This window comes from Odocoileus virginianus, chromosome 23 (assembly GCF_023699985.2).
Source record: "Odocoileus virginianus isolate 20LAN1187 ecotype Illinois chromosome 23, Ovbor_1.2, whole genome shotgun sequence".
In the NCBI taxonomy this organism is placed as follows: domain Eukaryota; kingdom Metazoa; phylum Chordata; class Mammalia; order Artiodactyla; family Cervidae; genus Odocoileus; species Odocoileus virginianus.
The window spans coordinates 36586677-36613353 of NC_069696.1; the positions used below are offsets into that span (position 1 = coordinate 36586677).

A 26677-nucleotide genomic window follows, 5' to 3' on the forward strand; every position below is an offset into this window, starting at 1 on the left:
CCCCTGGGGGCGGAGCCGAGTTGACTTAAACTCCGGGGCCGAGAAGAGCTGCGTTTTCCCGGCTCGCTCCGGTTGGGTCCAGCTCTGGTAGGTAAGTGGGGGACTTGGTTCCCGCCGGCATTCGCACGTTTCTTCGGGGTCTCGGCTGGGCGGGGGTGCCGGCAGCCCAAGTGCCCGCGGGCGGGGGCTGGGTGTGCGGCGGCGAGCGCTTTTGTTCTGCGGTGGGGACTGAGCGGCGGCTACGGGCGCTCCTGGGGCTCGGATCTCGGGCCAGCCGTGAGGGCTGGCCCGCCGGGCTCGGCCCGGTGCCCGCCCGCAGCGCGGGGTGGGCCGGGAACCGGGGCGGATGCCGACCCTGAATCGGAGGGCGGCGCCTCGCCGGGTGTTTTCTGTAGAACGCCTTTCCTCACTATAGAGGTCGCGAGTGGCGACTGCGAGGGCGCATTTTGTTAGACTGCAAGGCGATTGGTTAGACTGATGGATGTGAGAGTGGCTTATGTTTTTAATGATTTCCTGTCGCTGGCTTAAAAAAAGAAAAATCTTTGTTTTGAATTTATTTTTCCAGTATTCCTTTCCTCCCCACCCCCATTAGGCCGAACCTCCCAAAACAAAATTGCTCAGCTTGCGTCTCCAAGTGGCCCGCAAACACGTTTGTGTCGGAGTCGGTTTCCGTTCCTCAGCAGTAGTTAGTCCCTCGAGGCATTTTTAAATGCACAAATGCGTACGGATTTTAGATGTTCTCGAGGGATACGAATTTCCTAAGCAGATGTCCTTTGGGAACAGCAAGTTTTCAGAGAATGGTTTCAGTGAAAACAATTTATTTGTAATATTTTAGTGCCTGCCTTCAAAATAAAAAGTAGGTGAAGGGGATGAGCTGCGGTGCGTTTAAATAGACGGGTCGCAGAGTTTGTTTGGGGATTTTTCTGATTAATGTGTTAACTGTAAATCAAAAGAGTTCTATTCGGTGTTAACGTGAGAGAGTTATGGTTTTATTTTTTCCTGTGCGGTTGGATTCTCATTTACTAATTCGATAAAGAATTGTTAAGTTGAAAGTGTTCAGAGTTACAGAAGGAGTGGATCAGGAGGCATGCACTTGGATTATCACTTCAGTGGTAATTTACGGCAGGCCCAGTTTCTATTTGTTACTTTGCCTTCTTAAGAATTCAGTAAGCTTAGTTTTCTTTTGACCCAGCCTTAACATGGTTTGAGCATCAATGTCATATCAAGTAAGCAAATTAGTGTGTATCTTTTACTATAAGTTTAATGTGAATTTATATAAATAAAAATACAATTACAAATGTTATATTGAATTTATTATCAATTTTAAAATGTTTATTGCTGTCCCTAGGACCAAAGAAGTAAACACTGTGGAGTGGTACTGACAAGTTTGGAGGAAAATGGTAACATATACAGTAATAAAGAAGCGATATATTTAAAGGTAAGTGTGTCAGCTTTAAGTAGTCTACTCCAGTTTATCTGTTGTGGAACAGAATGGTTAAGCGGACCCAGTGTTGGTTCAGTATTAAACTACAGTAGCTCAGACAGTAAAGAATCCACTTGCAATGCAGGAGACCTGGGTTCGATCCCTGGCTTGGAAAGATCCCCTGGAGAAGGGAATGGCTACCCACTCCAGTATTCTTGCCTGGAGAATTCCGTGGACAGAAGAACCTGGTGGGCTACAGTACCTGGGATCACAAATAGTTGGACACCACTGAGCGGCTAACACCACCACCAGCTTACAATGGATTTGATGACAAAGTTTGAGGAGAAATAATACAGTTGACATAGCAAGCAATTCATTTGTTCATCTTTACTAGAAAAGGAATAGGAGTTGATGGTCCAAATTACTGAGGAAGAGGTCTACTTAACATTATTCTCTACATAGTCTGTTTTCTTATTTTATTTTTCAAATTCATTACTTGTGGCACATGGGGTAAGGCAGCACAGAACAGAACTCTGAGAGAACCAATCCCTAAAATAGGGACCTATACAGCCAGAGTGGTCATTTCTGGAGCGTCCATTCTGTAAACTCCCAAGTAGTATTAGAAAACTTTCTGTAATGATTTGAGACCATGGTCCTTGCAGTCACACTGCTGAGCATCAGACCTTGGCTCTACCACTTAACATCTATGCAGCCTTGGGAGTATTATTAAACTTCTCTGTATCAATTTTCTCATCTTTTGTAACATAGGGATAACAATAGTATCAACCTCATAGGATTGTTATGATAAGTTAATGAGTTTAGATATAACACAGTTGGAAGAGCTCCTGGTAAATGGTAAGTGTTTGATAAATTTTAGCTGTTGTCATGTTAGAGGAAATGTATTTTATGGCCTGTCTTATAGGAGATGGTTCACTCATTTAAACTCTTAAGTCAGTTTATCAGCTTTGTGTTGATTAAACCCTTCCCTGTAGATCCTGTGGGTTCTATTTTTGTAAGGAAGTACCAGACACAACTCTAGTTTTTACCTGCAGACATGTTTGATGTCAGTAATGCTTCTACAGAATTTTCCAGCCAGGGCAGATTTGCCCAAAAGCCTTATATAACCTGTTCTAGATATACAGGACTCTTCTTCCCTGATAGCTCAGTTGGTAAAGAATCCGCTTACAATGCAGGAGATCACGGTTAGATTCCTGGGTCGGGAAGATCCGCTGGAGAAGGGATAGGCTACCCACTCCAGTATTCTTGGGCTTCCCTTGTGGCTCAGCTGGCAAAGAATCCGCCTGCAATGTGGGAGACCTGGGTTCGATCCCTGGGGTTGGGAAGATCCCCTGGAGAAGGGAAAGGCTACCCACTCCAGTATTCTGGCCTGGAGAATTCCATGGACTATATATAGTCCATGGGGTTGCAAAGAGTTGGACAGGACTGAGCGACTTGCACTTTCAATTTTGGAGAAGGAAGTGGCAACCCACTCCAGTATTCTTGCCTGGAGAATTCCATGGTCAGAGGAGCCCAGCAGGCTACAGTCCATGGACTCAAATGAGTCGGACACGACTTAGTGACCAAACCACCACCACTTCCCATTTAGATTAGCAATGTTTTAGACGTGATAAAATGCAAATGTTTAGTGCAAGTGATCCTATCTAATGTTTAAAAAGGATTTAGAAAGGTGGATTTCAAGAATTGCTTTTAATTTAAATCAGTCGTCTCTGCACTGCCACCCCTAACCCCACAAAGGCATATTCTGTGTGAAATAGGCTCAGAAAACATTCAATTTGAGACTTTTATTTAGTTCCTCTGTTCTGTATGATTCTGACCCATGCTCTGCAGCATGCCAGTCTTTCTTTTTATTCACTATCTCCTAGAGTTGGCTCAAATTCATGTCCACTGAGTCCAGTGATGCCATCCCAACTGTCTCATCCTTTCTCGCACCCTAACCAGACAGTTTACCAACCCAATCTATTGAAATGCAAATTAAAATGTACTTTGTATTAAGCCTTGTAAAGAAGTATTTTATGGACCTTTGAAGAATTCTAAGTGCTTTGTTGTTGAGAGACAGCTCTGTGGTATGTCCATCCTTGATATCATAGCTGAACTGAAATCACTTGTAAATAAAATCTTGCAGTTAAAATTGCAGAGTATTATAAGAAATTACATTGTCCAGTTAGGTTTTAAGAAACAAAAGTCATAAGCAAGATTTTAGTTTTTAAACTCCCAAAGAGAATTTATTGGATCATATAACTTAAAGAGTTCCATGTGGCTTGACTTTCAGGTTTGACTGGATCCAACATATGAATCTGAAAGTTTTAAAGACTTGAAACACTGTCTTTGAGCTCTGCTATCTGCTTTGGCATTGACTTCATTCTCAGGCACACGTCCCTTCATTGGATAGCCCTAATATCTCCAGGTATATGATCAGTCAGCTTCAACTTGCACAAATTATGCCTTTTGTCTCTGTGCTCTGCCAGAAGTCTGTAGTTCATCGTGTCATGTGCCCATGTCTGTATTAATTGGGAAAATAAATTTTTAAGCTACAGTTTAGAGATATAATTCATATGTCATATTCATATAATTCAGTTTACCCATTTACCATGTACAGTGGTTTTGCATATACTCAATACTATGTAACCAATACCATAGTCACTTTTGGAACATTTTCTTGACCTGAGAATCTCTGTATTCATTAATGGTCACTCTCCATTCTGCCCATCTGCAGGCAACCATTTAATCTAATTTGTCTCTATAGATTTGTGTATTCTGAACATTTCTTAGAGATGAAGTCATAATATGTGGTCTCTTATGACCCTGAACACCTTGCATGATGTTTTCAAGATGCATTCATATTGAAGCATATGTGTCTTTCATTCCTTTCTATTGCAAAGTAGTAATTCCATTGTATGAGTAGACCACATTTTGTTTTCCTTTCATCAGTTCACACACATTTGGATTGTTATGTTTTTTGGATTCTCTGAATGATATTGCTGTGAGCGTTCATGTACAAGTGTTTGTATGGACTTATATTTTCCCTTCTCTTAGGTATATACCTGGGAGTGGAACTGAGCTGTCTTTATCATTTGGTAACTATATTTGGCCTTTTGAGAAATTGCCAAATTTTTTTGGCCACACTTTGGCATGCAGGATCAGGGATCAAACCTGTGCCCCCTGCAGTAGAAACGCAAAGTCTTAATCACTGGACTGCCAGGGAAGTCCCTGCCAGACTATTTTTGATGAACCATGTACATTCTCAACAGCAACATGTAGGAATTTTAGTTTGTCCATATCCTTACCACACTTGTCTTTTTGGTTACAACTATTGTAGTGACCATTAACTTATATCCTGTGATGTTATTGCTTTCCCATGGTGGTTGGCAACCTGCTCCAATATTCTTGCCTGGGAGTTCCATGGACAGAGGAGCTACAATCCACAGACTACAGTCCATGAGGGTCGCAAAGAGTTGGACATAACTGAGCAACACTTTTCACCAGTTCTTTGTATATTCTGGATTCTAGTTTCTTCCTAGTGATCAAGTATGTGAGGACTTGTTTTTGGTTTCTGTTCCATTGATTAGTGTCTATCCTAATTCAGTCCTACATGGCTTTGTTTACTATAGTTTTGTAGTTTTAAGTTTTAAAATTGGGAGGTGCAAGTCCTTCAAGACTATGCTCTTTTTCAAAATGAATTTTAGGATCAGGTTCTCAATTTCTGCAAAGAAGACATATGGAACTTTGGTCAGAGTTGTCCTGAATCAGTAGATCAATTTGAGAAGTATTACCTGCCACCTTGAGAGTGTCTCAATGTGGGATACTTTTCACTCATTCATTTAGGTCTTTAGTTTCTTTTGAAATTATACAATTTCTGTATAATAATTTCTGTAAATTTTCCACATTTGTTAAATTTATTCCAGAGTGTTTCATTCTTTTGCTGTTAACTGTAATGGAATTGTTTTCTAGATTGTTATATAGAAATACATTTAATTTTTGAATATTGAGCTTGTACTAGGCAACCTAGTCAAAGTAGTTCTGTTAGTTTTCTTAATGGATTCCTTATAATTTTCGATATACAAGATGATGCCATATGCAAGTAAGGTAGTTTTACTTCTTAATTTCTAATCTGGATGTCTTTTATTTCAAATGCCATGGCCAGAACCTCTTCTCCAATGTTAAATAGAAATGGCAAGAGCAGATTTTCCTTGTCTTATTCCTGATCTTGTAGAGGGAAAACATTCAGGCTTTAAAGCTGTGGCTTTTTTTAAGATGTCTTATTAAATTGAGGAAGTTCCCCTTTGTTCTAGTTGTAGTGTTTTTATCTGAAAGGATGTTGGATTTTAGGATGCATTTAATTTCAGTCATGTTACAGGCTTTTTATAGCTCCACTTCAGATGGTTATGTGGTTTGTCGCCTTTATTGTATTGATGTGTTACAAGATATTGGCTCTACATTAAAAAAAAGAAAAGTCAATCTTGTATTTCTGGGATAGGTCCCACTTCATTATGGCAAATAATTTTATATGCTGTTATCTTTGTTTTGCTAGCATTTTGTTGAAGATTTTTCCATCTATATTCATAATAAATTGGTCTGTAGTTTTATTGTTTTGTTTTTTCCCCTTTTTATGCTTTTGGTATCCTTAGTTTTCTTAGACATTAAGTCGCCATCCCTTGACCTTTTCTCATGACCCCCCACCACTTTACAGTGGACCAGATGTATGGGCTAAAGATTAATGATCACCAGTTGTTTTTCCCTCAGGCATATGGAACAGAAGTTAATTACCACCCTTTCCTGGATCTGAGAGCTGATAATTTATCAGACCAAGGACACATTCCTCTGAGAGCTAGGAATTCGAGACAAAGGATATAGTTTTAGGTTAATGGAGTGGGATGTTTGTTGAAACAGGCTGAGGTCTCAGTGTTCCTATACTAACTCCCTAATGATTTCTACCTCAGTATTTTATAAGATGATGGAAATTGATCTCCAGTGGGTCACTGCTTCATTAGGTCCCTAAAGAGCCACAAATTCTATCAGAGTTTACCTTTTCCTTCTATACAGTCATGTTATTGGACAAAGTGTTGTGGCTCAGGTGCATGGGATTGTTCACTTTATACTTTCACATTCTTTCTCCTCCAGCAGAATTTGAATGGCTCCCCTGTGCTTGGCTGGGGAAGGAAGACAGTACTGATCGCGGGGTTGGGGGTGCATAGAAGTCATTAATTTACCCTAGACTGTCACCATTCTCTTCAACATAGCTGCAGGCCAAATGAAAATCTTAATATCTTAATTATAAGGACATTTGGACACTCAGCAGCTGCTGATTTGGGGAGTGGACGTCCTTGGAGTTGTGTCCTTGGGCAAAGGCCTGAAAACCTTATCCTGTTAGTCATTTCTCATGGTTTTCTGATTAAGGGGAAGCAGAATTGTCTTGTATACATTTTCTAGACTGTAGTTATGGCTCTGAATTTAACTGTTTGCTGGATCTGTCATCCTTTACTTGACCCTGCTGAAGATAAGGTGGATTATGTCCTGTATGTCTCTTCTGATCCTTGGGGTCTCTGCATCATTAATGTCAACCTCTGGTTTTATAAAATCTGAATGTTAACCCCATGACAACAAAATGCCTCTATTGCAGTTCTTAGAATCCTGTCAACAACCTGAGACTACCAAAGCAATCACTATAATATGCCTGTAATGATCGGAATAACTAACAGAGTAAAAGATTATATCAGTTGTCCCTTTAGAGGCATTTCATCCTAACTTTATGGGAGCTAAATGGTGAACCGTAATGGCCTCTGGGACATATTGGGAGCCTGGTTATGGCCTGATCATCATCTTGCTGGGAGTTACTGTCTAGTCACCCTTACCCAGTGTTAACTAAGTGGAAATACACTTAAATAGGAGGTTGAGTGCCAAAGAATTGATGCTTTTGAACTGTGGTGTTGGAGAATCTTCTTGAGATTCCCTTGGACTGCAAGGAGATCAAACCAGTCAATCCTAAAGGAAATACGCTGAATATTCATTGGGAGGACTGATGCCAAAGCTGAATGAAGGTCCAGTACTTTGGCCAACTGATGCAAAGAGCCGACTCATTAGAAGAGACCCTGATGCTGGGAAAGATTGAAAGCAGGAGGACAAGGGGACGACAGAGGATGAGATGGTTGGATGGCATCACCAACTCAGTGGACATGAGTTTGTGCAAACTCTAGGAGATGATGAAGGACAGGGAAGCCTGGTGTGCTGCAGTCCATGGGGTCGCAGTCAGACACGACTGAGTGACTGAACAGGGTACCTAATTGAGTTACCTGTGCTTCTGAATCACGTTTGGAGCTGGATACCTGAACGACTGGAGAGCAGAGCTGGAGGTGAACAGCTTCACCATGGTGCTCTGGTGACCTTGCTTTTGTAGGGCCTCATAGGAAAGCTTTGTTTAATCTCAGGTGACTGATACTTTGACAAGACACCCCACAGGTCCTCCTGGTACAACGGTTGATAAGCAGCTTCCTGAAAAGTGGCACAAGGTGATTCTCTCTGCCTCCCTAGATTCAGTTGCACCAAAGACTTGACAGTCTCCTTCCCTTTGGGATATAGCTGCTGGCTATGAAATGACTGCAGTTTAGAATTCTTAGCGGTCTGTTTTCTTGTCCACCTCTATATTGCCTTATGGAACTAAGGACACTGATGTTGGTTTTGCTATTTGCATTAGAGACAAAACTTCATAAGAATCCATTTGGTCTTAATCTGCTTTCTTTCTGCAGCAGTGTAGAGAGCCAGCCTAAAAGTTGGGACGGTAGGACTTCCAGCCCTGCCAGCCCCAGCCCTCCTGCTTAGGACTGCTTGGCTTCATGCATTTGTTGTAACCATTAAATGTGACAATGCATTCAAAACATTCTGTACAGTTCTTGACATAAATTTTCAAAGGTTAGCTCTTCCTATTTATAGAGTTGGGTTATAAATGTAAAATTTAGGTTAGTTTATTCTTGAAAGCCTAATTCAGGGGCAGGGACACAAAAAGCCAGACCTGGAATAGCTTGAGTAAATCTTGATGCTTTGGAATTTCTCAGAAGTCGGTTTTATATTTGATGGTATTTGTGGTTTCGTTGAGTTTTTTAAAAGTATCTGTAACTTTTTCCATTGCAGATCAGTTTTTCAGTGAAAAATACTAGTTTTCCTCAATTAAACCACATCAGGGGACTCTCCAAAGAAACAGAAGCAGAATGAAAGCCATAAGGAAAAGTTCCAATTTAAAATACCAGAACAGATACAGGTGTTTTTGAGGTAAGAGAAGAGTATCATATTTTTTAAGAAATCCTATATTTTTGAGGTACTGGAATGCTGACAGATGAAATCATGCGATGTTTACAGTTGACACAGATGTGAAGGAAGGGGTGGAGACTTTTTCCCATCTACAACATTAAATACGGACTTCTCTAACTTGGTCTGCAGCAGTTATAGATAATGTTTATTCATTTTACAAACAGTTATCAAAGCTTGCTAGACAACTACTATAGATATGCATCCTTTTTAAAAAATTTCTTGGCCATACAGCACTGCATGTGGAATCCTAGTTCCCTGACCAAGGATTCAACCTCTGACTTCTGCCGTGGAATCATGGAGTCTTAACAAGTGAACACCAGGAAAGTCCTTATATATGCATCTTTTAGGTTACCCTGAAACAGCCTTTTTAAAAAACAGCCTTTTTAATAGCTTTATCTTTCACTATAATAATGTTCCAGTTTCTTTGATAAAGTAATGGTTACTCTTGCATAATAATTATTCATGTGGCCTAATTTGTCCTTTCATGTTCTGTTTCTTACTCTTTTGTCTGACCTAAAGTAGGCCTAGCCTTGAGAAACCATAAGAGGTCCATTTCAGTAGAGTTCTTTCTGTTGGCGGTTGTATGTGCTTGTGCATTTGTGGTTAAGATAGGTATTAATACAATTATTTAAAGGTATGATTTTTAGGGTATTTTTTGGTTTGTAATTTTCTGTGATAAGACTGATTTTAAAATAAAGGAGGCTTTCCAGTTAAACCATATTCTTTGCATTGTATGGATATAGCATATTTTTTAAAAATTCACATGTCTTGATGTTAGTGAGGTCTCCATGAAAATTTTATGTGAAAATCCACAGGCATTGTTAGGTTTAGTCTACTGCAGCCATTGACTTCCCTTTTTCTTCCTGCTTCACAAATTGATCTTAGTTTTGCAGTTTACAGCTTGCTATTCACTACTCCCTTGGCCATGGATTTTAGTGACTTGCTTTTTTCCCACTTTTTCTCACAGCAAGTAATATTAATAATATGTAAGATTTAAATGTAGGGATCATCAAACCTAAAGATAAATTTTTGTCTATTTTCAGGATAGAAGTGTTTTTTTATTTTTAATTAACACTTTTGATTTGTTTTTGTGATGACACATAGGAAGTTTCCATGGATTCTCTTTGAAATGGGAGTATATGAAATATGACTAAAACCCCCCTCCCCCCACCCCGCAGTGTAGACCTTAGCACTTTATCAGTATCAACACACCCGGGTGCTTGCCCCCCCTCCTGGTGAGGGCCACCTCGCCTTATCAGCATCAACAGATTAATATTGCCTCTTCTCCAAACTGTAAAACCAACATTCAGATGGGTGGGTTAGTAGAGCCAAACTTGTTGCCAGCTATATCAAGAATCATTATTTAGGGCTTGCTAATAGCTATTCATAGCTAGGACCTTTCCCCACAACAGAATATAAAAATCTAGAGCTTGATGGCTTGCTGGTATGTGCACCCAGCACTAGACTGCTTGCTGACCCTTTTACCACTTGACAAAAGTACATGAACTGTTGGATCCAATGTACAGTAACTGCCAGAAGCAGACAACCTTAAAACTCTACGAGGCATCCAATGGACAGTTGTGTACTAACCTACAACCTGAGGTACTATAGGTTTTTAATTTTTTTTAAATCTCCACTGTAAACTAGAAAGCTGGGTGTGTATAGTATGTTCAAAACTCCTGTTTCCTTGTGTTTGTTTTTTTTTTCCTGCCAATTCTGTTCATTATCAAAAGTGGGGAATTGAAGTCTTTGACTTTTGATGAGTTCCCTGTTTTTGACTTGTCTATGTTTTATTTATATTTTAATGCTCTCAAGTGCATATGTATAGTTGTTATATATTGGTGAATTGACCCTTCTGTGGTTATAAAATGTTCCTCTTTATGTATAGAAAAATTTTTTGTTTTAGTCTTACCTTTTTTTCTGATAATGTATATAGTTATTCTGCCTTTCTTATTTCTGTTGGCATATCTTTTTTTATCCTTTTGTTTCCAATGGTTTTTATCTTTGAATCAAAGGTTTGCCTATTTAAGTACATAGTTGGCTAGCCCTTTTAAAAAAAGTAATCTGACATTCTGTCATTTGAATTGTTTGATCCAGTCACTTTTAGTGTAATTGTTAAAATAAAGTTGGATTTATATCTGCTGTTTATACTTTTTATTTTCTGTCTCATGTCTTTTTGTCTCTCACTGTTTTCTTTTGCATTAAGTGAATATTTTCTAATGTATCATTTTAGATGCTTTAATAATTTTTTCAATGTATATTTTAGAAGTTATTTTATAAAAGCACAAATTACTTCTGAAAGTCATTTTGGGGGCTTCCCTGGTGACTCAGTGATAAAGAATCCACCTGCCAATGCAGGAGATGTGGATTCAGTCCCTGGTCTGGGAAGAACCCACATGCTACAGAGCAACACATGAGGAAGTTTCCATATGGGCCATGGAAAACATCTTCCACAAATTCTAGAAGTCCTGAGACTAGCCTCTGTGCATCACAGCTTTTGAGCCTGTGCTCTGAAGCCCAGGAGCAGCAACTGCTTAGCCCATGTGCTGCAGCTGCTGAAGCTTGCGTGCTCTGGAGCCCATGCTGCACAAGAGAAGCCACCACAATGAGAAACCCAGGCACTGCAATAGAGAGTAGCCCCCTCTCACCACGAAGAGAGAAGAGCCCTCGCAGCAACAAAGATGTAGCATAGCCAAAAACAGTAAATAAAATTATCTTGAAAAATCATTTTTGTTTCTATCTTTAGGGGGGTTAAGTAAGCATCCTAAAATCTGATTTGTTGTATTTGTGGTTTTATATTAGTTTAATGCCATAGCTCAAGGCAAGCATGTGGGATCTTATTTCCCTGACCAGGTATCACACCCAGGCCCAAAATCTGGACCACAGGGAATTCCCAGAGGTAGTATTTTAAATAAAGAGATTTGATACTGTAAATACAGATTACATGTACAAGGCTGTGACTTATAGATTCGGTGATAGTAGGGTGGCAGCTAGTGCTATTTTTTTCCCTCTGAAATACAAGCCCCTGAGTAGGGGGAGCATGTTTATGGGTTGATGTCTCTGGGGACCAGGGAGGAGAGCAGAGTGGGAAAATAAAAATACTTTAAAGTTTCAGCAAATTAAAGTAGAATTGTACACCTGTTGATGTTTGTGTAAACTCGATCTGTTGGCTTATGTGATTTTTTTTTTTCCTCCCCCAGATAACTTTGGCTACTCCTGTGCAAAGAGGTTCTTAAGTTCAGCCTTCATTGGAATTTGTTAGGTAAGTGCCATGGCTGTCACAAGTTGGGGGTGATCAGAGGGTATGGAGATTTGGCGGGGGGGGGAGTTTTTTCCCAAGAAAAAGTTAAATGACACACCATGGAAATCCTGACTCTGGTACTCTCCATTAAAATATATTTTTGAAATATCTAAGAATATATTATATCCAGAAGTAGAAACTGTAATCAGGAAAAAGATCAGAAAACTTTTAAATCCCTCCTTTTTGTCGGGGGTGGGTGGCATACCAAGCAGTGTGTGGGATCTTGGTTCTCAGAAGAGGGATGGAGCTTGCACCCCTGCAGTGGAAGTGCAGAGTCTTAACCTTTGGACCCCCAGGAAAGTCCCTTAACTCCTAAGGGAGTTTTTCTGTGCCAGCTCAAGAGGTGGAGGGAGTTGGGGGGAAATCCAACAACCCCAAATTACTCGTAAAGAGCATTTTTCTTCCTACCAATAGGCTCTTTTGGAGAAGGGAATGGCAATCCACTCCAGTATTATTGCCTGGAGAATCCCATAGACAGAGGAGCCTAGTGGGTCACAGTCAATGGGGTTGCGAAGAGTCGGACACGACTGAGCGACTAACAGTATACTACTATAGGCTCTTTCATTAGTCTGCCAGGACTGCTCTGACAAAATGAGCACAGCTTCGGTAGCTTAAACAATAAATTTCTTACAGTTCTAGAGTCTAAAAGTCTAAGGTTAAAGTTTCTGGTTTCTTCTGAGGTCTCTATTCTTGGTTTGCAGACAGCTATGTTTATGTCTCCTTACATGGTCTTTTCCTGTGTGTGCCATATACCTGGTGTCTTTCTTGTAAGGTCACTAATCCTGTTGGATTAAGGTCCTAACCCTTTTGACCTCATTTAACCTTAATTGCCTTCCTTGAAAGCCCTATCTCCAGATAAAATCACACTGGAGGATAAGACTTCAATATGTGAATTTTGGGGGGACAAAATTCAGTCTGTAACAGTGTCCCACCCCACCAAGCTCACATAAGAAATAGGGAATTATTGGGAATTCACCATCAACATTTTCAGTACTGCTGTTTATGGCTGCACTGGGTCTTCTGGCTGTGCATGGGATTTCTCTAGTTGTGGTGTGTGACCTTCTCATCATGGTGGATTCTCTTATTGCAGACCATGGACTCTGGGTATGCATGGGCTCAGAAGTTGCAGCAAATGGGCTTAGTTCCCCTGTGGCACGTGGAATTTTCCTACACCAGGGATCAAACTGCTTTCCCTGCATTGGCAAGTGGATTTTTAACCACTGGACCACCAGGGAAGTCTTATAGTTAAAGCTTTTTACTTTGTATTATACTTCTCCCTGGTCACTTGTCTTATTCAAGGAGCTTTCCTGATAGAAGGCCTATGAGGAAAATACAACTCTTTCTTCTTGGCACCCGTTTTTAAACCACAAAATATATGCTTTCATGATGGGTACGGATGATCTGGTTCCCTGACAAATTAAAATCTCAAAGAGAGGAGGTTTCTTCAGTGCCTTGATCAAATGACAGGTCAGGACAAACAGATTTCACAAGGCCTTGAAAGGCTCCTTCAGTTATTACATTGTGAGTGAGTGAGTCAGTCGTGTGACCCAGTGAACTGTAGCCCACCAGTCTGCTCTGTCCATGAAGTTCTCCAAGCAAGAATACTGGAATGGGTTGCCATTCCCTTCTCCAGGGGATCTTCCCAACCCAGGGATTGAACCTGGGTCTCCTGCATTTCATGTAGATTCTTTACCCTCTGAACCATCAGGAAAGACTGTTAGATTAGTTACGAGCAAATACTAAAGTAAACATGTATATTCCCAAGAATCATACACATAAAACCAAAACTCGTGCCTTCTTCAATCTAGTTTGAGTGCACTGTGATCCATAATGTAATAGATCTAAAAGATATACAGATTGTTTTGGATATTCTGCATAACTCATACAAATAGTTTGTTGTATATTTTCCTTCTCAATTCTTAACACATTTTATGATCTTCAGTGCAACAATGAACAGAAGTGGGTGATAGTGACGCCTTTATTTAAATTGTTTTATTACTAATAATATTACTGTTTGCTAGTCTAAATTTGTTTAAAGTTACCATTTATCAAAATTAAGGAAACTTCTGTTCTTTGTTTCATACAATTGTCCTTTTAATGAATTTTATCAACTGTTCTTAGTCAGTCAGTTCAGTTGCCCAGTTGTTTCCAACTGTTTGCAACCCCATAGACTGCATGCCAGGCTTCTCTGTCCATCACCAACTCCCGAAGCTTGCTCAAACTCATGTCCATCAAGTTGGTGATGCCAGCCAGCCATCTCATCCTCTGTCGCCCCCTTCTCCTTCTGCCTTCAATCTTTCCCAGCATGAGGGTCTTTTCCAATGAGTCAGTTCTTCATATCAGGTGTCTAGGTTGGTCATAGCTTTTTTTCCCCAAGGAGCAAGTGTCTTTTAGTTTCGTGGCTGCAGTCACCATCTGCAGTGATTTTGGAGCCCATGAAAATACAGTCTGTCACTGTGTCCTAAGCTCAAATTTTGCTTAGGACTGTTGTGTTTGTTTCTGAGAGATTGACGTCTTAATTATCTTTCTTTTCAGCTTTGGTATCAGAGGCTCAGTAAATAAGTTATGAAGTGTCCTCTCTTTTATCGTTTGAAGAGGTTATATTGGATTATCTCTTTCATAAATGGTAGAATACTCCAAAAAAGCTACACGGGTGTTTTCTTTGTGAAAAGATATTTAATTATAGGTGTAATTTCTTTAAAGAGATAGTATTTTTGTTATGTCAACTCTGGTTAGGGTATGTATTTTCCAAGGAATTTCTCTATTCCATGTAAATTTTAAATGTTTTGAAAATAGTTGATAACTATACTATCATTTTAATGTCTATAGGGTCTAGTGATACTCTCATTTCCCAATATAGGTTTTTTTTTTTTTAAATGACCAGTGTTGACAGAGGCTTATTAGTTTTTATTCTTCACCAACTTGTGACTTGTTTAATCTTATGTTCTTGTTTAATGAAATCTTATTTTCATTATTTATTTCACTCTGTCTTTTCCTTGGATTAATTTGTCATTCTTAAATTTGTATGATAAATGCAGAGATTATCTCCCAGTCTTTTTTTTTTAAACATACATCAACCCATTTTATTTCTCCTTTTTTGACTTCTCTCTGTCTCACATGTCCTAGTGGATCTGTCAGCAAATTCTGTGATTTCCTCCTTGACAGCATATACAGATTCTAATCATTCCTCACTACCTCCTCCACAGTCTCCCAATCTTCTATTAAATAAGTCAAGTCTTATGTTAATATGAGGATGGGACCTGTTATGGACTGAACTGTCTTGTCCTCTATTCCTACCCTCCCACCAAATGTATATATTGAAGCTCTAACCTCAGTGAGACTATTTAGAGATAGGGCCTTTAAGGGAGATAATTAAGGTTTAATGAGGTCATAAGGTTTTGCGGTCTTTTACAGACCGGGACCCAGGGACTGGAGTTGACGAAAAGAAAGAAAGAGCAATGTCCCTTGGGTTACGTGGAAAACCAATAAAGCCCATACACAGGACTTGTACCGCTTACGAAGGTACAAGACGTCCTCTCAAGGAGGTCTTAGCCCGGGCAAGAAAGTGAGTTTGGTAGGCTTCCACGCTCTGAAGAACTAGCCAGAGACAGAAAGAAGGACACGGGGGACCCAGGTCTCTAGTGGAACAAGGGTATTTTATTAGCAGAAATGCATGCTTATATATCTTCAGTAAAATGATTACTCAGCTGTTAAAAAGAATGAAATTGCACCAGTTGCAACAAAATGGATAGTCTGTTAAGTACAAGGTTGCTGAAGGGAGTCATTGAAGGGAATCCAAGCAGGTGCTCTTTCCCATTATCTCAGTCCTGAGAACTGCGTGCACCTCTACTCGTTCTATATTCCAGGAACTGATAAGAAACAGAGGGTTCTTGAGAAATGGCACACAAAGAAAGAAAATGGAACACATTGGATCCCTTAAAGTTGAACGTCCCCTGACAGTTAGGGTGGAATCTTCTTCAGTAGGACTGATATCCTATTGGATATTTAGAGGAAGAGATACCACTGCATTCTTTATTTCTAAATTATTGGCAATTTCCCAGTTCCTTCTACAATTTCTAGATTAATTCTACTGTGAATTAATCTGAATTATTTATCCTTCAAAAATGAGATCTGTTTATGGCCTAGCAATATGGTCAATGCTGGTAAAAATTCCCTGTGCTCTTGGAAAGAATGTGTATTCTGCAGTTGTTTGGCATTCTATTTATATGTTTCAGTCAAATTTGTTTACCCTGTCATTTAATATGGTTGTGTGTGTGTGTACACACATGTACTCATTCATGTCTGACTTTGTGACCTCGTGGACTGCAGCTCACCAGGCTCCTCTGTTGATGGAATTTTCCAAGCAAGAACACTGGAGCAGATTGCCATTTCCTTCTGCAGGGAATCTTCCTAACCTAAGGATTTCATGTCTCTTGCGTCTCCTATATTGGCAGGCTGGTTTTTTGGCTTTTTTTTTTTACCAGCTGAGCCATCAGGGAAGCCCATTATGGTTACAGATTTGTCCATTTTTTAGCTATGTCCATGTAAGTGTTGGTGAGAGTATATTTATTTCAATCTGTTTGAAAGGCAATTTGTCACTGATTATGAAAACAATTTTAATGTCTTTTGACATTTGAATTTCACTTGTAGAAATTTCCAGGAACATTTAGCACAAATATAAAAGCGTAAATACATGCTTTAGTATAGGATCATTTATAAGTGCAAAATCCTAAGAAAACCAAATATTCATCAATAGAGAAATGGTTAAATATTGATATAAAGTGGAATGTTTATGCAGACAGTGAGATAGGTATATGTGTAGTGGAATGATAAGATGTCCTAGTTAAAGGGATGAAAATCAGGCAAACTGTAGATGGTAGAATTCTGTTTTAAAAGAATCAGATTTTATGTGTTGGTGATTTTTGTGTATAGAAATTTTTTGAAAGAAAAGTTAACAGTAGTAGATAGCTCTAGGGAGTTAGACACTGGAGATGAACAGTAGTAGTAAAGGCTTTTTAGTATATGCTTGATTATTTTTTAAAATTTTTTACAGTGAGTATGGGTATCTTAAAATAAAGAGCTGGTTAAAATAAATAAATACAGGAAGTAGTTGTCTCTTAAGTGTAGCCAAAAAAAAAAAATTGCTAATTATATTGAGTAGAATGAGTTTCTGTTAAACACCACTGAACATTTTATTGAGATTTTCCGTATTTATTGTTACATCTTCCTTTGCTCTTTCTCTTACCTGAATTGAAGATGAGGTTTTGTCTAGTGTGAGGTTTCAGGAATTTTGATTGACATGGTCAGCATTAGTAATAAAGGTAAGCTGAGAAAATTATCTTAAAAATTCTGACCAGTCCAAACAGCTTTTTGATAAAAGATGTTTATTTCCTACAGATTCCTGGCATTCAAAACAGTTGGCTTTTAACACACTGATACTGCATCAACTTGACAATGAGTTGGAATGCAAAACCAGAGAGTGTCACCTTACCACCACAGTATCCTAAAAAACAGGCATCTTTTTTGGAGCAAGGTTTAGTAAATACACTTACCACAACATCTCAAAGTTCTTTCCATCCTGGAAGCAACCAAGAACCATGCCTGTTTCTCAGTAATTCACATCCAGTTTCACAGCCGCTGCTCAACATCAGGAATCTTAAGACTCCTCCACAAATCCCTATTTCTGATTTGCATAGTGGGACCATTGTGACCTCACAAACTTCAGTAGAAAGAATAACGTATGCAAATGTTAAAGGACCCAAACAACTAAGCCACGATTTGCAGATTTCTTCAGGAGTTACACAAGATGTATGGTTGAACTCACCAGTGGGGAGTTCTACGCTTTCTCATACGGGGGGATCTGTATCTCATCAAACTGGTTTTGGAACGAATATACCCAATGTGCATGCACTACAGAATCAGTTTCTAACATCAGATAGCTATTCTATGCAACTACATATGATCCCTTCTAATTCTGGAAGAGTTCCTATAACTTATCAAGGAAACCCAAGACTTAACCTAACTTTGTCAGAGCAACAGGTTGATTGGGCACCTCAGCGTGCATCCAGTGGACTGACTTACCAAGATTACAGACCACTTCCAAAGCAATACAATTACTCATCACGAAGCTTTTTGCAGGACCTTACTGTTCAGAAACAAAACCCTATGTCATCTGTATCATTCCAAGTTAAAAATAATCAATCTCCAAATCCTGCACTGACATTTAAGTCAAAGCAGATTGCAGCTGTACCATCATATCAATATGCAGTTACTCAAACTGACAAAAGACCTCCTCCTCCTCATGACTGTAGATATGCAAGCCAGTCTTTGCAAAGTACTCCACGTGTTGTTAAACAGTCCTCTATGGAAGTTCCTCAGAGTCAAGAAATGCACTTACCTGAAATGAGGAAAGACTTTTGCAGAGACTTTCAACAGCAGTGGCAAAACCTTAATGGAAATTTCAGTATGATGGGAAGTTCCTGTAATTTGAAAGTAAATACCAGTGTCAATCATCCTTTTAATGAACCTGTTAGATCATCTGTGACTGGTGCTCAGGCTCTTGCTCAAAATAATCAGGAGAGAAGAGTGGATTCTCAAAATCTAACTTCAAGTCAAGTACTGGACACAAGTGCCACAAAAGAAAAGTTAGTGAGGGATATTAAAACATTAGTAGAAATAAAAAAGAAGTTTTCAGATCTTGCAAGGAAAATTAAAATTAATAAAAATCTCTTGATGGCAGCAGGTTGTATTAAAACACCCAATACCTCTTATAGTGAATCAGCTCAAAATTCTGGATTGTCTTTGAAACAAACTGCCAAAATCCAGTCTGGACCACAACTAACCCTAGTCACACCAGAGACTGTGGAGGATAAACCACCAACAGTAATGGAATCTGCAGAAGAAACTAATAGAAAACATAGCATGTTGAGTTCCAGCCTTCAGGACAGAAATTTTAACCAAGTCAGTTCTATTTTACTAAATTCTGCCTGTTCAGAAAAGTTGCCAATACCAGAACAAGTCCATGATTTGGAAGTTGTGAATCCTTTAAAAACATCAACTGTTGAGGTAACTCAGGCACCATTAAATAACACCCAGCTTTCATCAGGAAATTTTCCCAGCATTGCACAGAATGTGCCAACAAATTCTGAAATAAATTTTCTTCCTCATTCTACATCATCTGAGGAATATATTTCAAAATACCCAAATAAAAATAGGCTAATTCTCAGTTTACTTACTTCTGGAGATAAAACTCAGAAGAAATTATTAAAAGATACTAGTGAACGTATTCATGATTCTAAACTGCATAATTTTGAAATGAATCCAAATACTGAAAACACTGGTAACCAACTGAAAACCATGGAAATTGTAAATTCTCCAGGGACTTGTAATACAAATGCCAAAATTGCAGACACTTCTTGCTTTGAGTGTAAATCCTTTAATGGGGTGTCTTCTAACAGTGACTCTCACTTTTCCATGGAGTTGTTAGCAACATGTCTGTCTTTGTGGAAAAAGCAACCTTCAGAACCTAACAAAGAGAAACAGGGTAATGAGTCAAAAACAAACACCACAGCCATTGCAATTTCAAAGCCCGCACCCATATGTGAGAGTAGTACATTTTCACCTGTGGGAAATTCTCAGAATAAGATAATAAACAGCTCACAAGAAACTATTTCATCAGTGGTAGCACAAAATTATGAGTCTTCAGGAACAACTACTACAAAAGGGATTGCTGTAGTATCACCCTTAATTCTTTCAGATGTCAATACACTGTCTGTCAAAGATACAGCATCTGAAACTTTACCTGAAACAGCATATCCAGTTATTAAAGAAGGTAGTGTTTGTAGCTTACAAAATAAATTGACGGAAAATACTGCTGCTTTGAAGACTAATGTTAATGAACCAGTAACAAGTACTACAGGCATCACGATTTTCCCACTAATTGAGGACAAGCAAAGTGAGTCAACTAATACTAGTTCAGAAGGCATACCTAATACCAATCGAGGAAAGCACAATGAATCAGAACCAGATATCCAGTGTCCTGTGAGTGATCAGCAAGCCTCATATATATCAAAGGACAGTAGTAGTGTGGGCAGTGATGTATTACAGATTGGCAGTATTTGTTCTCTTGTTGAAGGTGATACCTCTTATGATTCCCAAATAGCAGAAATATTCAACTCGCTCCCTTTGCAAAAAGTTGAGCCACAGAAACCTCTACCCAATCACCAAATGATGAATAGTGGACAACAAAATGAACATTTAGACAGCATCACTGAAAATAAAGACTTTGACTTTAAAAAAGATGTATTTGTGCAGTGCACAGATGTTTCAAATAAAATAGCAGATCAGTCAGAATCACTGCAACCTCCAGCACTGTCACATTTGAAGTGTGTTGAAGTAAAGAGTGGAATTCTAGAGGAAAGCAGTTTGGAGCATATCACTGAAAATGAAAGCATGGCAAATGATACGTGTTCATCAGCTGCTATTCAGCAGGATAGTTACCCTCAGGAAGCTGGTTTGTCCTGCAATTACACTGAACAGGATCCTACAACAGATGAAAGTCTCCATGATAAGACATCAATCTTATACCTACATGATCAGCTGTCAGAACTTTTAAAAGAGTTTCCCTATGGTATCGAACCTGTGAACATGCATGAAAGTTCTGTGGTACAGCAGATGGCAGACCAAATCTCAGAAGCTCAAACTTGCAGTAAAACTGATTGTAACTCCAGAGGTTCAACAGACCAGATACAAATTACAATATTAAACACAGATCAGATGAAAGAATTGTTCCCTGAACAGGACGATCAATCCAATGAGGTAGACAAACTGACAGAACCTCAGAAAGAAAAGCCTGTAACAAAGGAAGAGAACCAGTGTGACCCACAGGCACGCAGAATTGAAGAACATTGTGATTCTGTACCATTGGATTCGGAAAAAGATGATGTCCGTTGCTGTGCGTTGGGGTGGCTCTCTATGGTCTATGAAGGAGTACCTCAATGCCAGTGTAATTCCATTAAGAAGTCAACTTCAAAAGAAACAGAACAGACAAATCCATGTTCTCCTTCAGAGGCCAAGAGTTATAAACAAGAAGAGAGAACCTCTGACAGAGATGTTCCTGTTGCTTTTAACAGTCCTCTAAATAATCCTCCAAAGATTCCTCTGACTTGTCCAGTTGAGAAAAAACATTTTCCTGAAACAAAGCAAAGCAGCAATATAAAAGATAAATCCAAAACAGAATGCAACAGTTCACTAAGGACAGAGCAAGAATTATCCGGTCAACCTTTATCTAAAGGTGATAAAAAAATGGATTCTTTGCAGAGTCACAAAAGAAAGAGAAAGCTGCAATTTCATGAGGTAGCTTTTCATTCTAATAAAATTGCAAAATTTTCTCAGGAGAGCCTGCAGAGGAAGTTTATGGCACAAAACGTACGGCCACTAAAACCAAAGATGAGTGTTTTGACAAGCAAAACTAAAGATTTGAATATGAAGAATGGTTCTTTGGTACAATCAGTATTACCAGAAAAGAGAAAATTGAAATCAGGTGGCTCTAAACAAAAATCTTTGGAAGAAAGGAAGTTAGATGAACGGATCATACTTGATTCAGAGATAAAGAGGAAGAAACATGATAAACAGGAGCAGAATAAAAATGTGGCAGGTGGTGCATTTAAATTCTGTAATTTTTCAACTCCAAGTGAAAGAGCTTGGATTAAAGAAAAGACAGTATCAAATGTTAAATCCTCGGGCTCTAAGGATAGCTCATCTAAAATTAACAGAGTTCTATCACCAAAGGAGTATTTATCAAGGCAGAAGCATAAGGAAGCATTAAAGAAAAACTGTCTGAAAAACAGTGATTCTCAGCATATGAGGCCCAGTAAACTTCCTGTGCAGGTGGAAAGTTGTGGGAAATCAAGTGAGAGACCCCATGGCAGTGTACAAACCTGTAAGGAATCATTAAATATTGGTTCAGGCCATGGTAAAAGCATCAAAACCCATCATTCCAAAGAGTCTAAAACATATATTTCAAGGAATATTAAAGGAACAGTTGGTGGAAAGCAGTCTGATAAAATGTGGATTGATAGAACCAAGCTAGACAAAAATTTAAATAATATAAATAATGAAGGTGAATTAAGCCAAATGTCTTCCCAAACAAAGGATCAAAGGAAGCTGTATCTGAACAGAGTTGCATTTAAATGCACTGAACGAGAGCGCATTTGTCTCACAAAATTAGACAATTCACCCAGGAAGCTTAAAGAAAAGAGACCAGAAAGTAAATCTAAGAACCTATTACCTGTGAAAGATACTACAGAAAAACTAAGCATGCTGGAGTTTAAATTATGTCCAGATGGAGTGTTTAAGAATACAAACACTGTTGAAGACCAGAAGGATCTGCAGCACACATCTAGGAAGGAGCAAGCCCCTGTGCAAGGTCCAGTATGATTGTTTTTTGCTGGTGTCTGCAACAGTGTAATGCATTGTAGGTCAACAAGTGGCAGAGCACCTCTCTTGACGTCTGTGTTTACTGAGGTTTTCTCAGTATGTTGATAGTCCATTGGTCAATATTTGTTTTAAAAGTTTTTGCCCCACTTGTTGTAAATTATATTACATTCACATTAATGACAAGGTTTATAAAATTTGCAAGGTTTTCCAAATACAAAAGATCTCCCTTTTCACTAAGGAGTGAAGAACATTCCTTGAGCAGTTATAAAAGTATCAGGTATACATTAAGTCTTGCTATTTGTTTAGTTGTTTGGGCTTAAAATTTCAGAGCCCCAGTGATTTTGAAGTTTTGGTCTAAATATTAATAGATGTAATTGTTAATGAAATCTTTTTGTATATACAGAAGTAGTTCAACTTCTTGCCATCTTTGAGTCAGTTGGTGACTATTACATCACTAAAGTTAAAGTGGTACCTTCTCATATACCCCAGAATGGCAATCATGACTGTTCATTAGCTGAAGGATAGAATTCTCAACATAGTGCTAGATGGAAGGAGAAAATAGGGGACTCAATATTTGTGGTAGTAAGGAAATATTTAAGGGTTGTGGTTAGTATATGCAAAACATTGTGTTGAGAAAACCCAGATTGGAAGACTAAAGGATTTGAATGGAAATCTTAGTTTCTCTTGCACTGTTCAGACAGTATCTGTTGGGGTGTATAATGTTACAATGAATTAATTAGTTTTTCTTGGAAGGTGTATGGATATGTGAGTATATAGAGTATAAATTTGTATTGATTACACTTGGTTCTTAAAACTAGATTATTAGAATCTGAGGACCTGATTGTAACAGAAACGTTGGATATGGGTGCAGCAGTTTGAGGTATGTTCTGTGTCATGCCTTTAAGTACATTGACATGTGTTGGTGTTCAGTCCAGGTGAGAGAAACATAATTACATTATGAAGATAAACTTTTTAATTGTGAGATTCAGTCACCTCATATGGAGAAAGCATTTTTTCAGGCCCTTTTTAGAGTTAATGTGTGAGTATAGCTAATGCCTTCTAAAATCTGTTTTAGGCTTAATGAGGTTTTCCTTCATTATAGTACTAAAAGAGATGAGTAGCACAGTCTAGAGATCTGAAAATGAATATTTAAATAGTTTCAGGAATAAAAAGTACAAAAGAAGACTGGTTAAAACGTGTGACTGAGGAGAAAAGGATGCCGGAAGCCAACCAAGAAATAGGTAAAACTGTCTATATTTTAAGTTTTTATTTTACTTAACCTGACACTCATAGGTAAGCTGGATTATAGTTCTGAAACTATTGGGAAGCTTGGTTTCTGTCCATATTCTTTTAAAAAATGATTCAGTGTTTGAATGAGTAGTAGGAAGACATTCTCCTATGTTTTCTGTCATGCTTTGGACAGAAAAGTAGTGATCTGTTTCCTTTTAAGAGAAATTTCTCCCCTTGAGTTAAACAAGGGGGTGGCATACTTTTCCTGTGTAGACATGCCCAATAAATATTAGGTTTTGCAAATCATGTCTCCTAAATAAAAGACTTTAATGTTACAATAACATGAAGAAATGGCTGTAAAATAACAAATGAGTATGGGCTATGTTCCAATTGAAGTTTACTAAAACTTGTAGAGGCTGGGCTTGGCCCACAGGCCTGTTAGCCTACCCTTAGTTAGATTATTTGCAAGTTAATTTAATTTTCAAAACCAGGTAGACAAAGATATTTGTATTTATCAGTGAGCAGTTAGATTATTAAAGTTACATAGCAGCAATAAAGAGAAGCAAGAGAGGAAGTGTGACAAAGGTTTATTGTGTCTCCTGCATTTGGTAGGTGGATTCTTTACTGCCAAGCCATCAGGGATGCCCACAGAAGAGTTAAAAAACAAATATATATAAACAGGCATGTATGTATCTTCTACATTGAAGATATATACAGGAAAAAAAGCTGAATTGAATCAAAATAAAAAGGAATGAAGTCTTAATTAAAATAGGAAGACAATGGAAAGTGCAAAAAATGAATTGGTGAGAAAGTAGAAAACACACTCCTAAAGTTGGAACACAGAAAGTAAGACATGAGAAAGATGTAAATGGGTGTGGCAACTGGGGCAAGAAAGGTCTTTGGAAGTGGGAGGGGACATAACTTGCCTCATTGCCTCAGAGATGAGAGGCATAACTGGAACCTGAGTCCAAAATTACTCAGAAGACAGACACATTCACAGAGTGACCAGAGAGGCTCAGGAAACGTCACGAGCTAAACGACAGACATGAAGACAACTGCAGACAGGATGAACAATAAACAGTGAAGGTGGACATGAGTGCTCAGGTTCATGATGAAAAAGACACAAACCAGGGCCCAGATGAGAGCTGCACCAGGGTGAGAGTAAAGCCAAGAAACAAGTTTGGAGCTCTGTCAAAAGTCTAATGAGACTTGAGAAAATCATGAAAAAGCATACCAAGATGAAGAGACTAGAGAACTAGAACAAGCTTAAAATGAGACAAAAACAAAGGTCGTCAACTCTTAGATGGCTATAAAAAATACATTTTAGATAAGTGACAATAAATTTGGTGGCAGAAGTTGGAATGTAAATGGAGCAAGTGGTGAAACTGTCAGGCTGAGGTAGATGAGGAGGTGACAATCCAGTGGAAAACCACTCAGAGCCCACCTCAGGGATCAGCATTCAGGACAGAAAGCTGATGTGGTCAGAGAAGAACTTGAAACATTAAGAATTTAACAGTAACCATACTCTGTTACCAAAAAATGAAGAATAATAATTAAGAGGACAGAGTACTTGACCCATCCAGGCTGAAAGAAGTAAAACAGGACTTTTAATCCAGAAAGGAATGGCTAGAGCAGGAATGTTGAATATAGGAACTCGAAATAGCTTCTCAGATAAAAAGGTACATTTAAAAATGCACAGAATAGCTGGCTGGGCCCATCAAAAAAAGGATAGTGAGACTAACCATAGCACTATGGTTGAAAGAAACAGAAATACAGATATTTCTTAGAATACCTCATGCATAGTAAGGCCAGAATATGCAAACTGTACTTGCATGTGCTCTTCGGAACTGGCTTGCCTTGGTGCATTTTATATTGCTAGTTTAGATGGTGGTTACGAAAGTCACATTCTTAATAGTATGCAAATGATAAGAGATTTTACTGAGTAGGAGTATAGGTAAAGGAGAATAGCCCTGGTCAGTGAAGATGGGGATGGGGTAGTAAATGGCCCCTAAAGGAGAGGCTAGATGTCCTGTTTATATACTTTATAATTCTGTAGGTAAAGAGCCACTGTTACACTTAACTCTTTATTGCATATAAGAATGCATGTTTTCTCTCTCAATTTATATTGATTGTACTGATCACTAACATTAAGAGTAACAAAGTAAAATTTTTGTTTCCTTAGATGATAATGTTTTGGCTAATTCAAGGCTCTCCAAGAGAAACTGCAGTGCAGATGGATTTGAGATACTACAAAACCCAGTAAAAGATTCAAAAGCAATGTTTCAAACCTACAAAAAGCTATACATGGAGAAGCGAAGCAGAAGTCTGGGTAGCAGTCCTGTAGAATAATTTTGAGACTTTAATTCTTCTGGTGGTTCTGTAATTACCACCAGAAAGTTTCTGTTAAATATTTTTCTGGAAATGCTCAAGATTGCCATGATAAAATTTCTGAGTCTTGTTACCCCTAAGGTTATACATATCATTGAAATTAATTGAATTGGCTTGAGAACCTTATTTTGTGGGTAGCAGACATAAGAAATAGGGTATTTGTCAAGGAAACCATAAGCTGTTGAATTCTGACATTATTGAACCAAGTGTACCATTATTTTAAAAGAAATTTTTATACAGATCTTGTTTTGAAATGCTAACTATCCATCCTAAGGGAGATTTGTTCCTTATTTAAGGACTAGTTTATTTCCTCTGGGATTGTATTTTTGTTTCTAAAACTTTTTAGCAAAACTTATTTTTTCAGAAATGCTCACTGTGAATGTCGAAGTATATTCTTTAGTGTTTTATACTGAATTGTTAACTTTTTGTCAGAAGTCTCGTTTTATACTTGTTAAACGAAATACAGCTTTTGGTATAATGTTTAAACATTACTTTTCATACTTGAAATAAACATTTATTTTTTAAAAACTAGGTTGGAAATGGTTTGATTTTAATTTTGTTGCCTATCCTCACAGCAA

At 38.4% G+C, this 26677-nt stretch overlaps 1 protein-coding gene across 5 annotated transcripts; it reads left to right on the forward strand.

Annotated features, from left to right (window-relative positions):
- Positions 1-26630, forward strand: RESF1 (retroelement silencing factor 1). 5 transcript variants are annotated; one of them, XM_020915075.2, is made up of 8 exons: positions 5-91; positions 1349-1438; positions 3714-3848; positions 8567-8704; positions 11944-12005; positions 17442-22470; positions 23639-23722; positions 25894-26630. In XM_020915075.2, the coding sequence occupies exons 6-8, from the start codon at positions 17499-17501 to the stop codon at positions 26058-26060; spliced, it is 5223 nt and encodes a 1740-aa protein (XP_020770734.2). In that variant the 5' UTR covers positions 5-91; positions 1349-1438; positions 3714-3848; positions 8567-8704; positions 11944-12005; positions 17442-17498; the 3' UTR covers positions 26061-26630. The 5 variants fall into 5 exon arrangements, with proteins under 5 accessions (XP_070310001.1, XP_020770734.2, XP_020770735.2 ...); XM_070453900.1 differs by lacking the exon at positions 3714-3848 and having other exon boundaries at positions 1-87; XM_020915076.2 differs by lacking the exon at positions 3714-3848.
- Positions 26631-26677: the final 47 nt, after the last annotated feature.

What these genes read in the sequence shown, in the direction of transcription:
- RESF1 (XM_070453900.1), top strand. Translation starts at nt 17,499, where the DNA reads ATGAGTTGGAATGCAAAACCAGAGAGTGTCACCTTACCACCACAGTAT. An exon ending in GGAGCAAGCCCCTGTGCAAG is followed by an intron (nt 22,471 to 23,638) that starts GTCCAGTATGAT and finishes ATATTTAAATAG; the next exon opens with TTTCAGGAATAAAAAGTACA. An exon ending in GGAAGCCAACCAAGAAATAG is followed by an intron (nt 23,723 to 25,893) that starts GTAAAACTGTCT and finishes TTGTTTCCTTAG; the next exon opens with ATGATAATGTTTTGGCTAAT.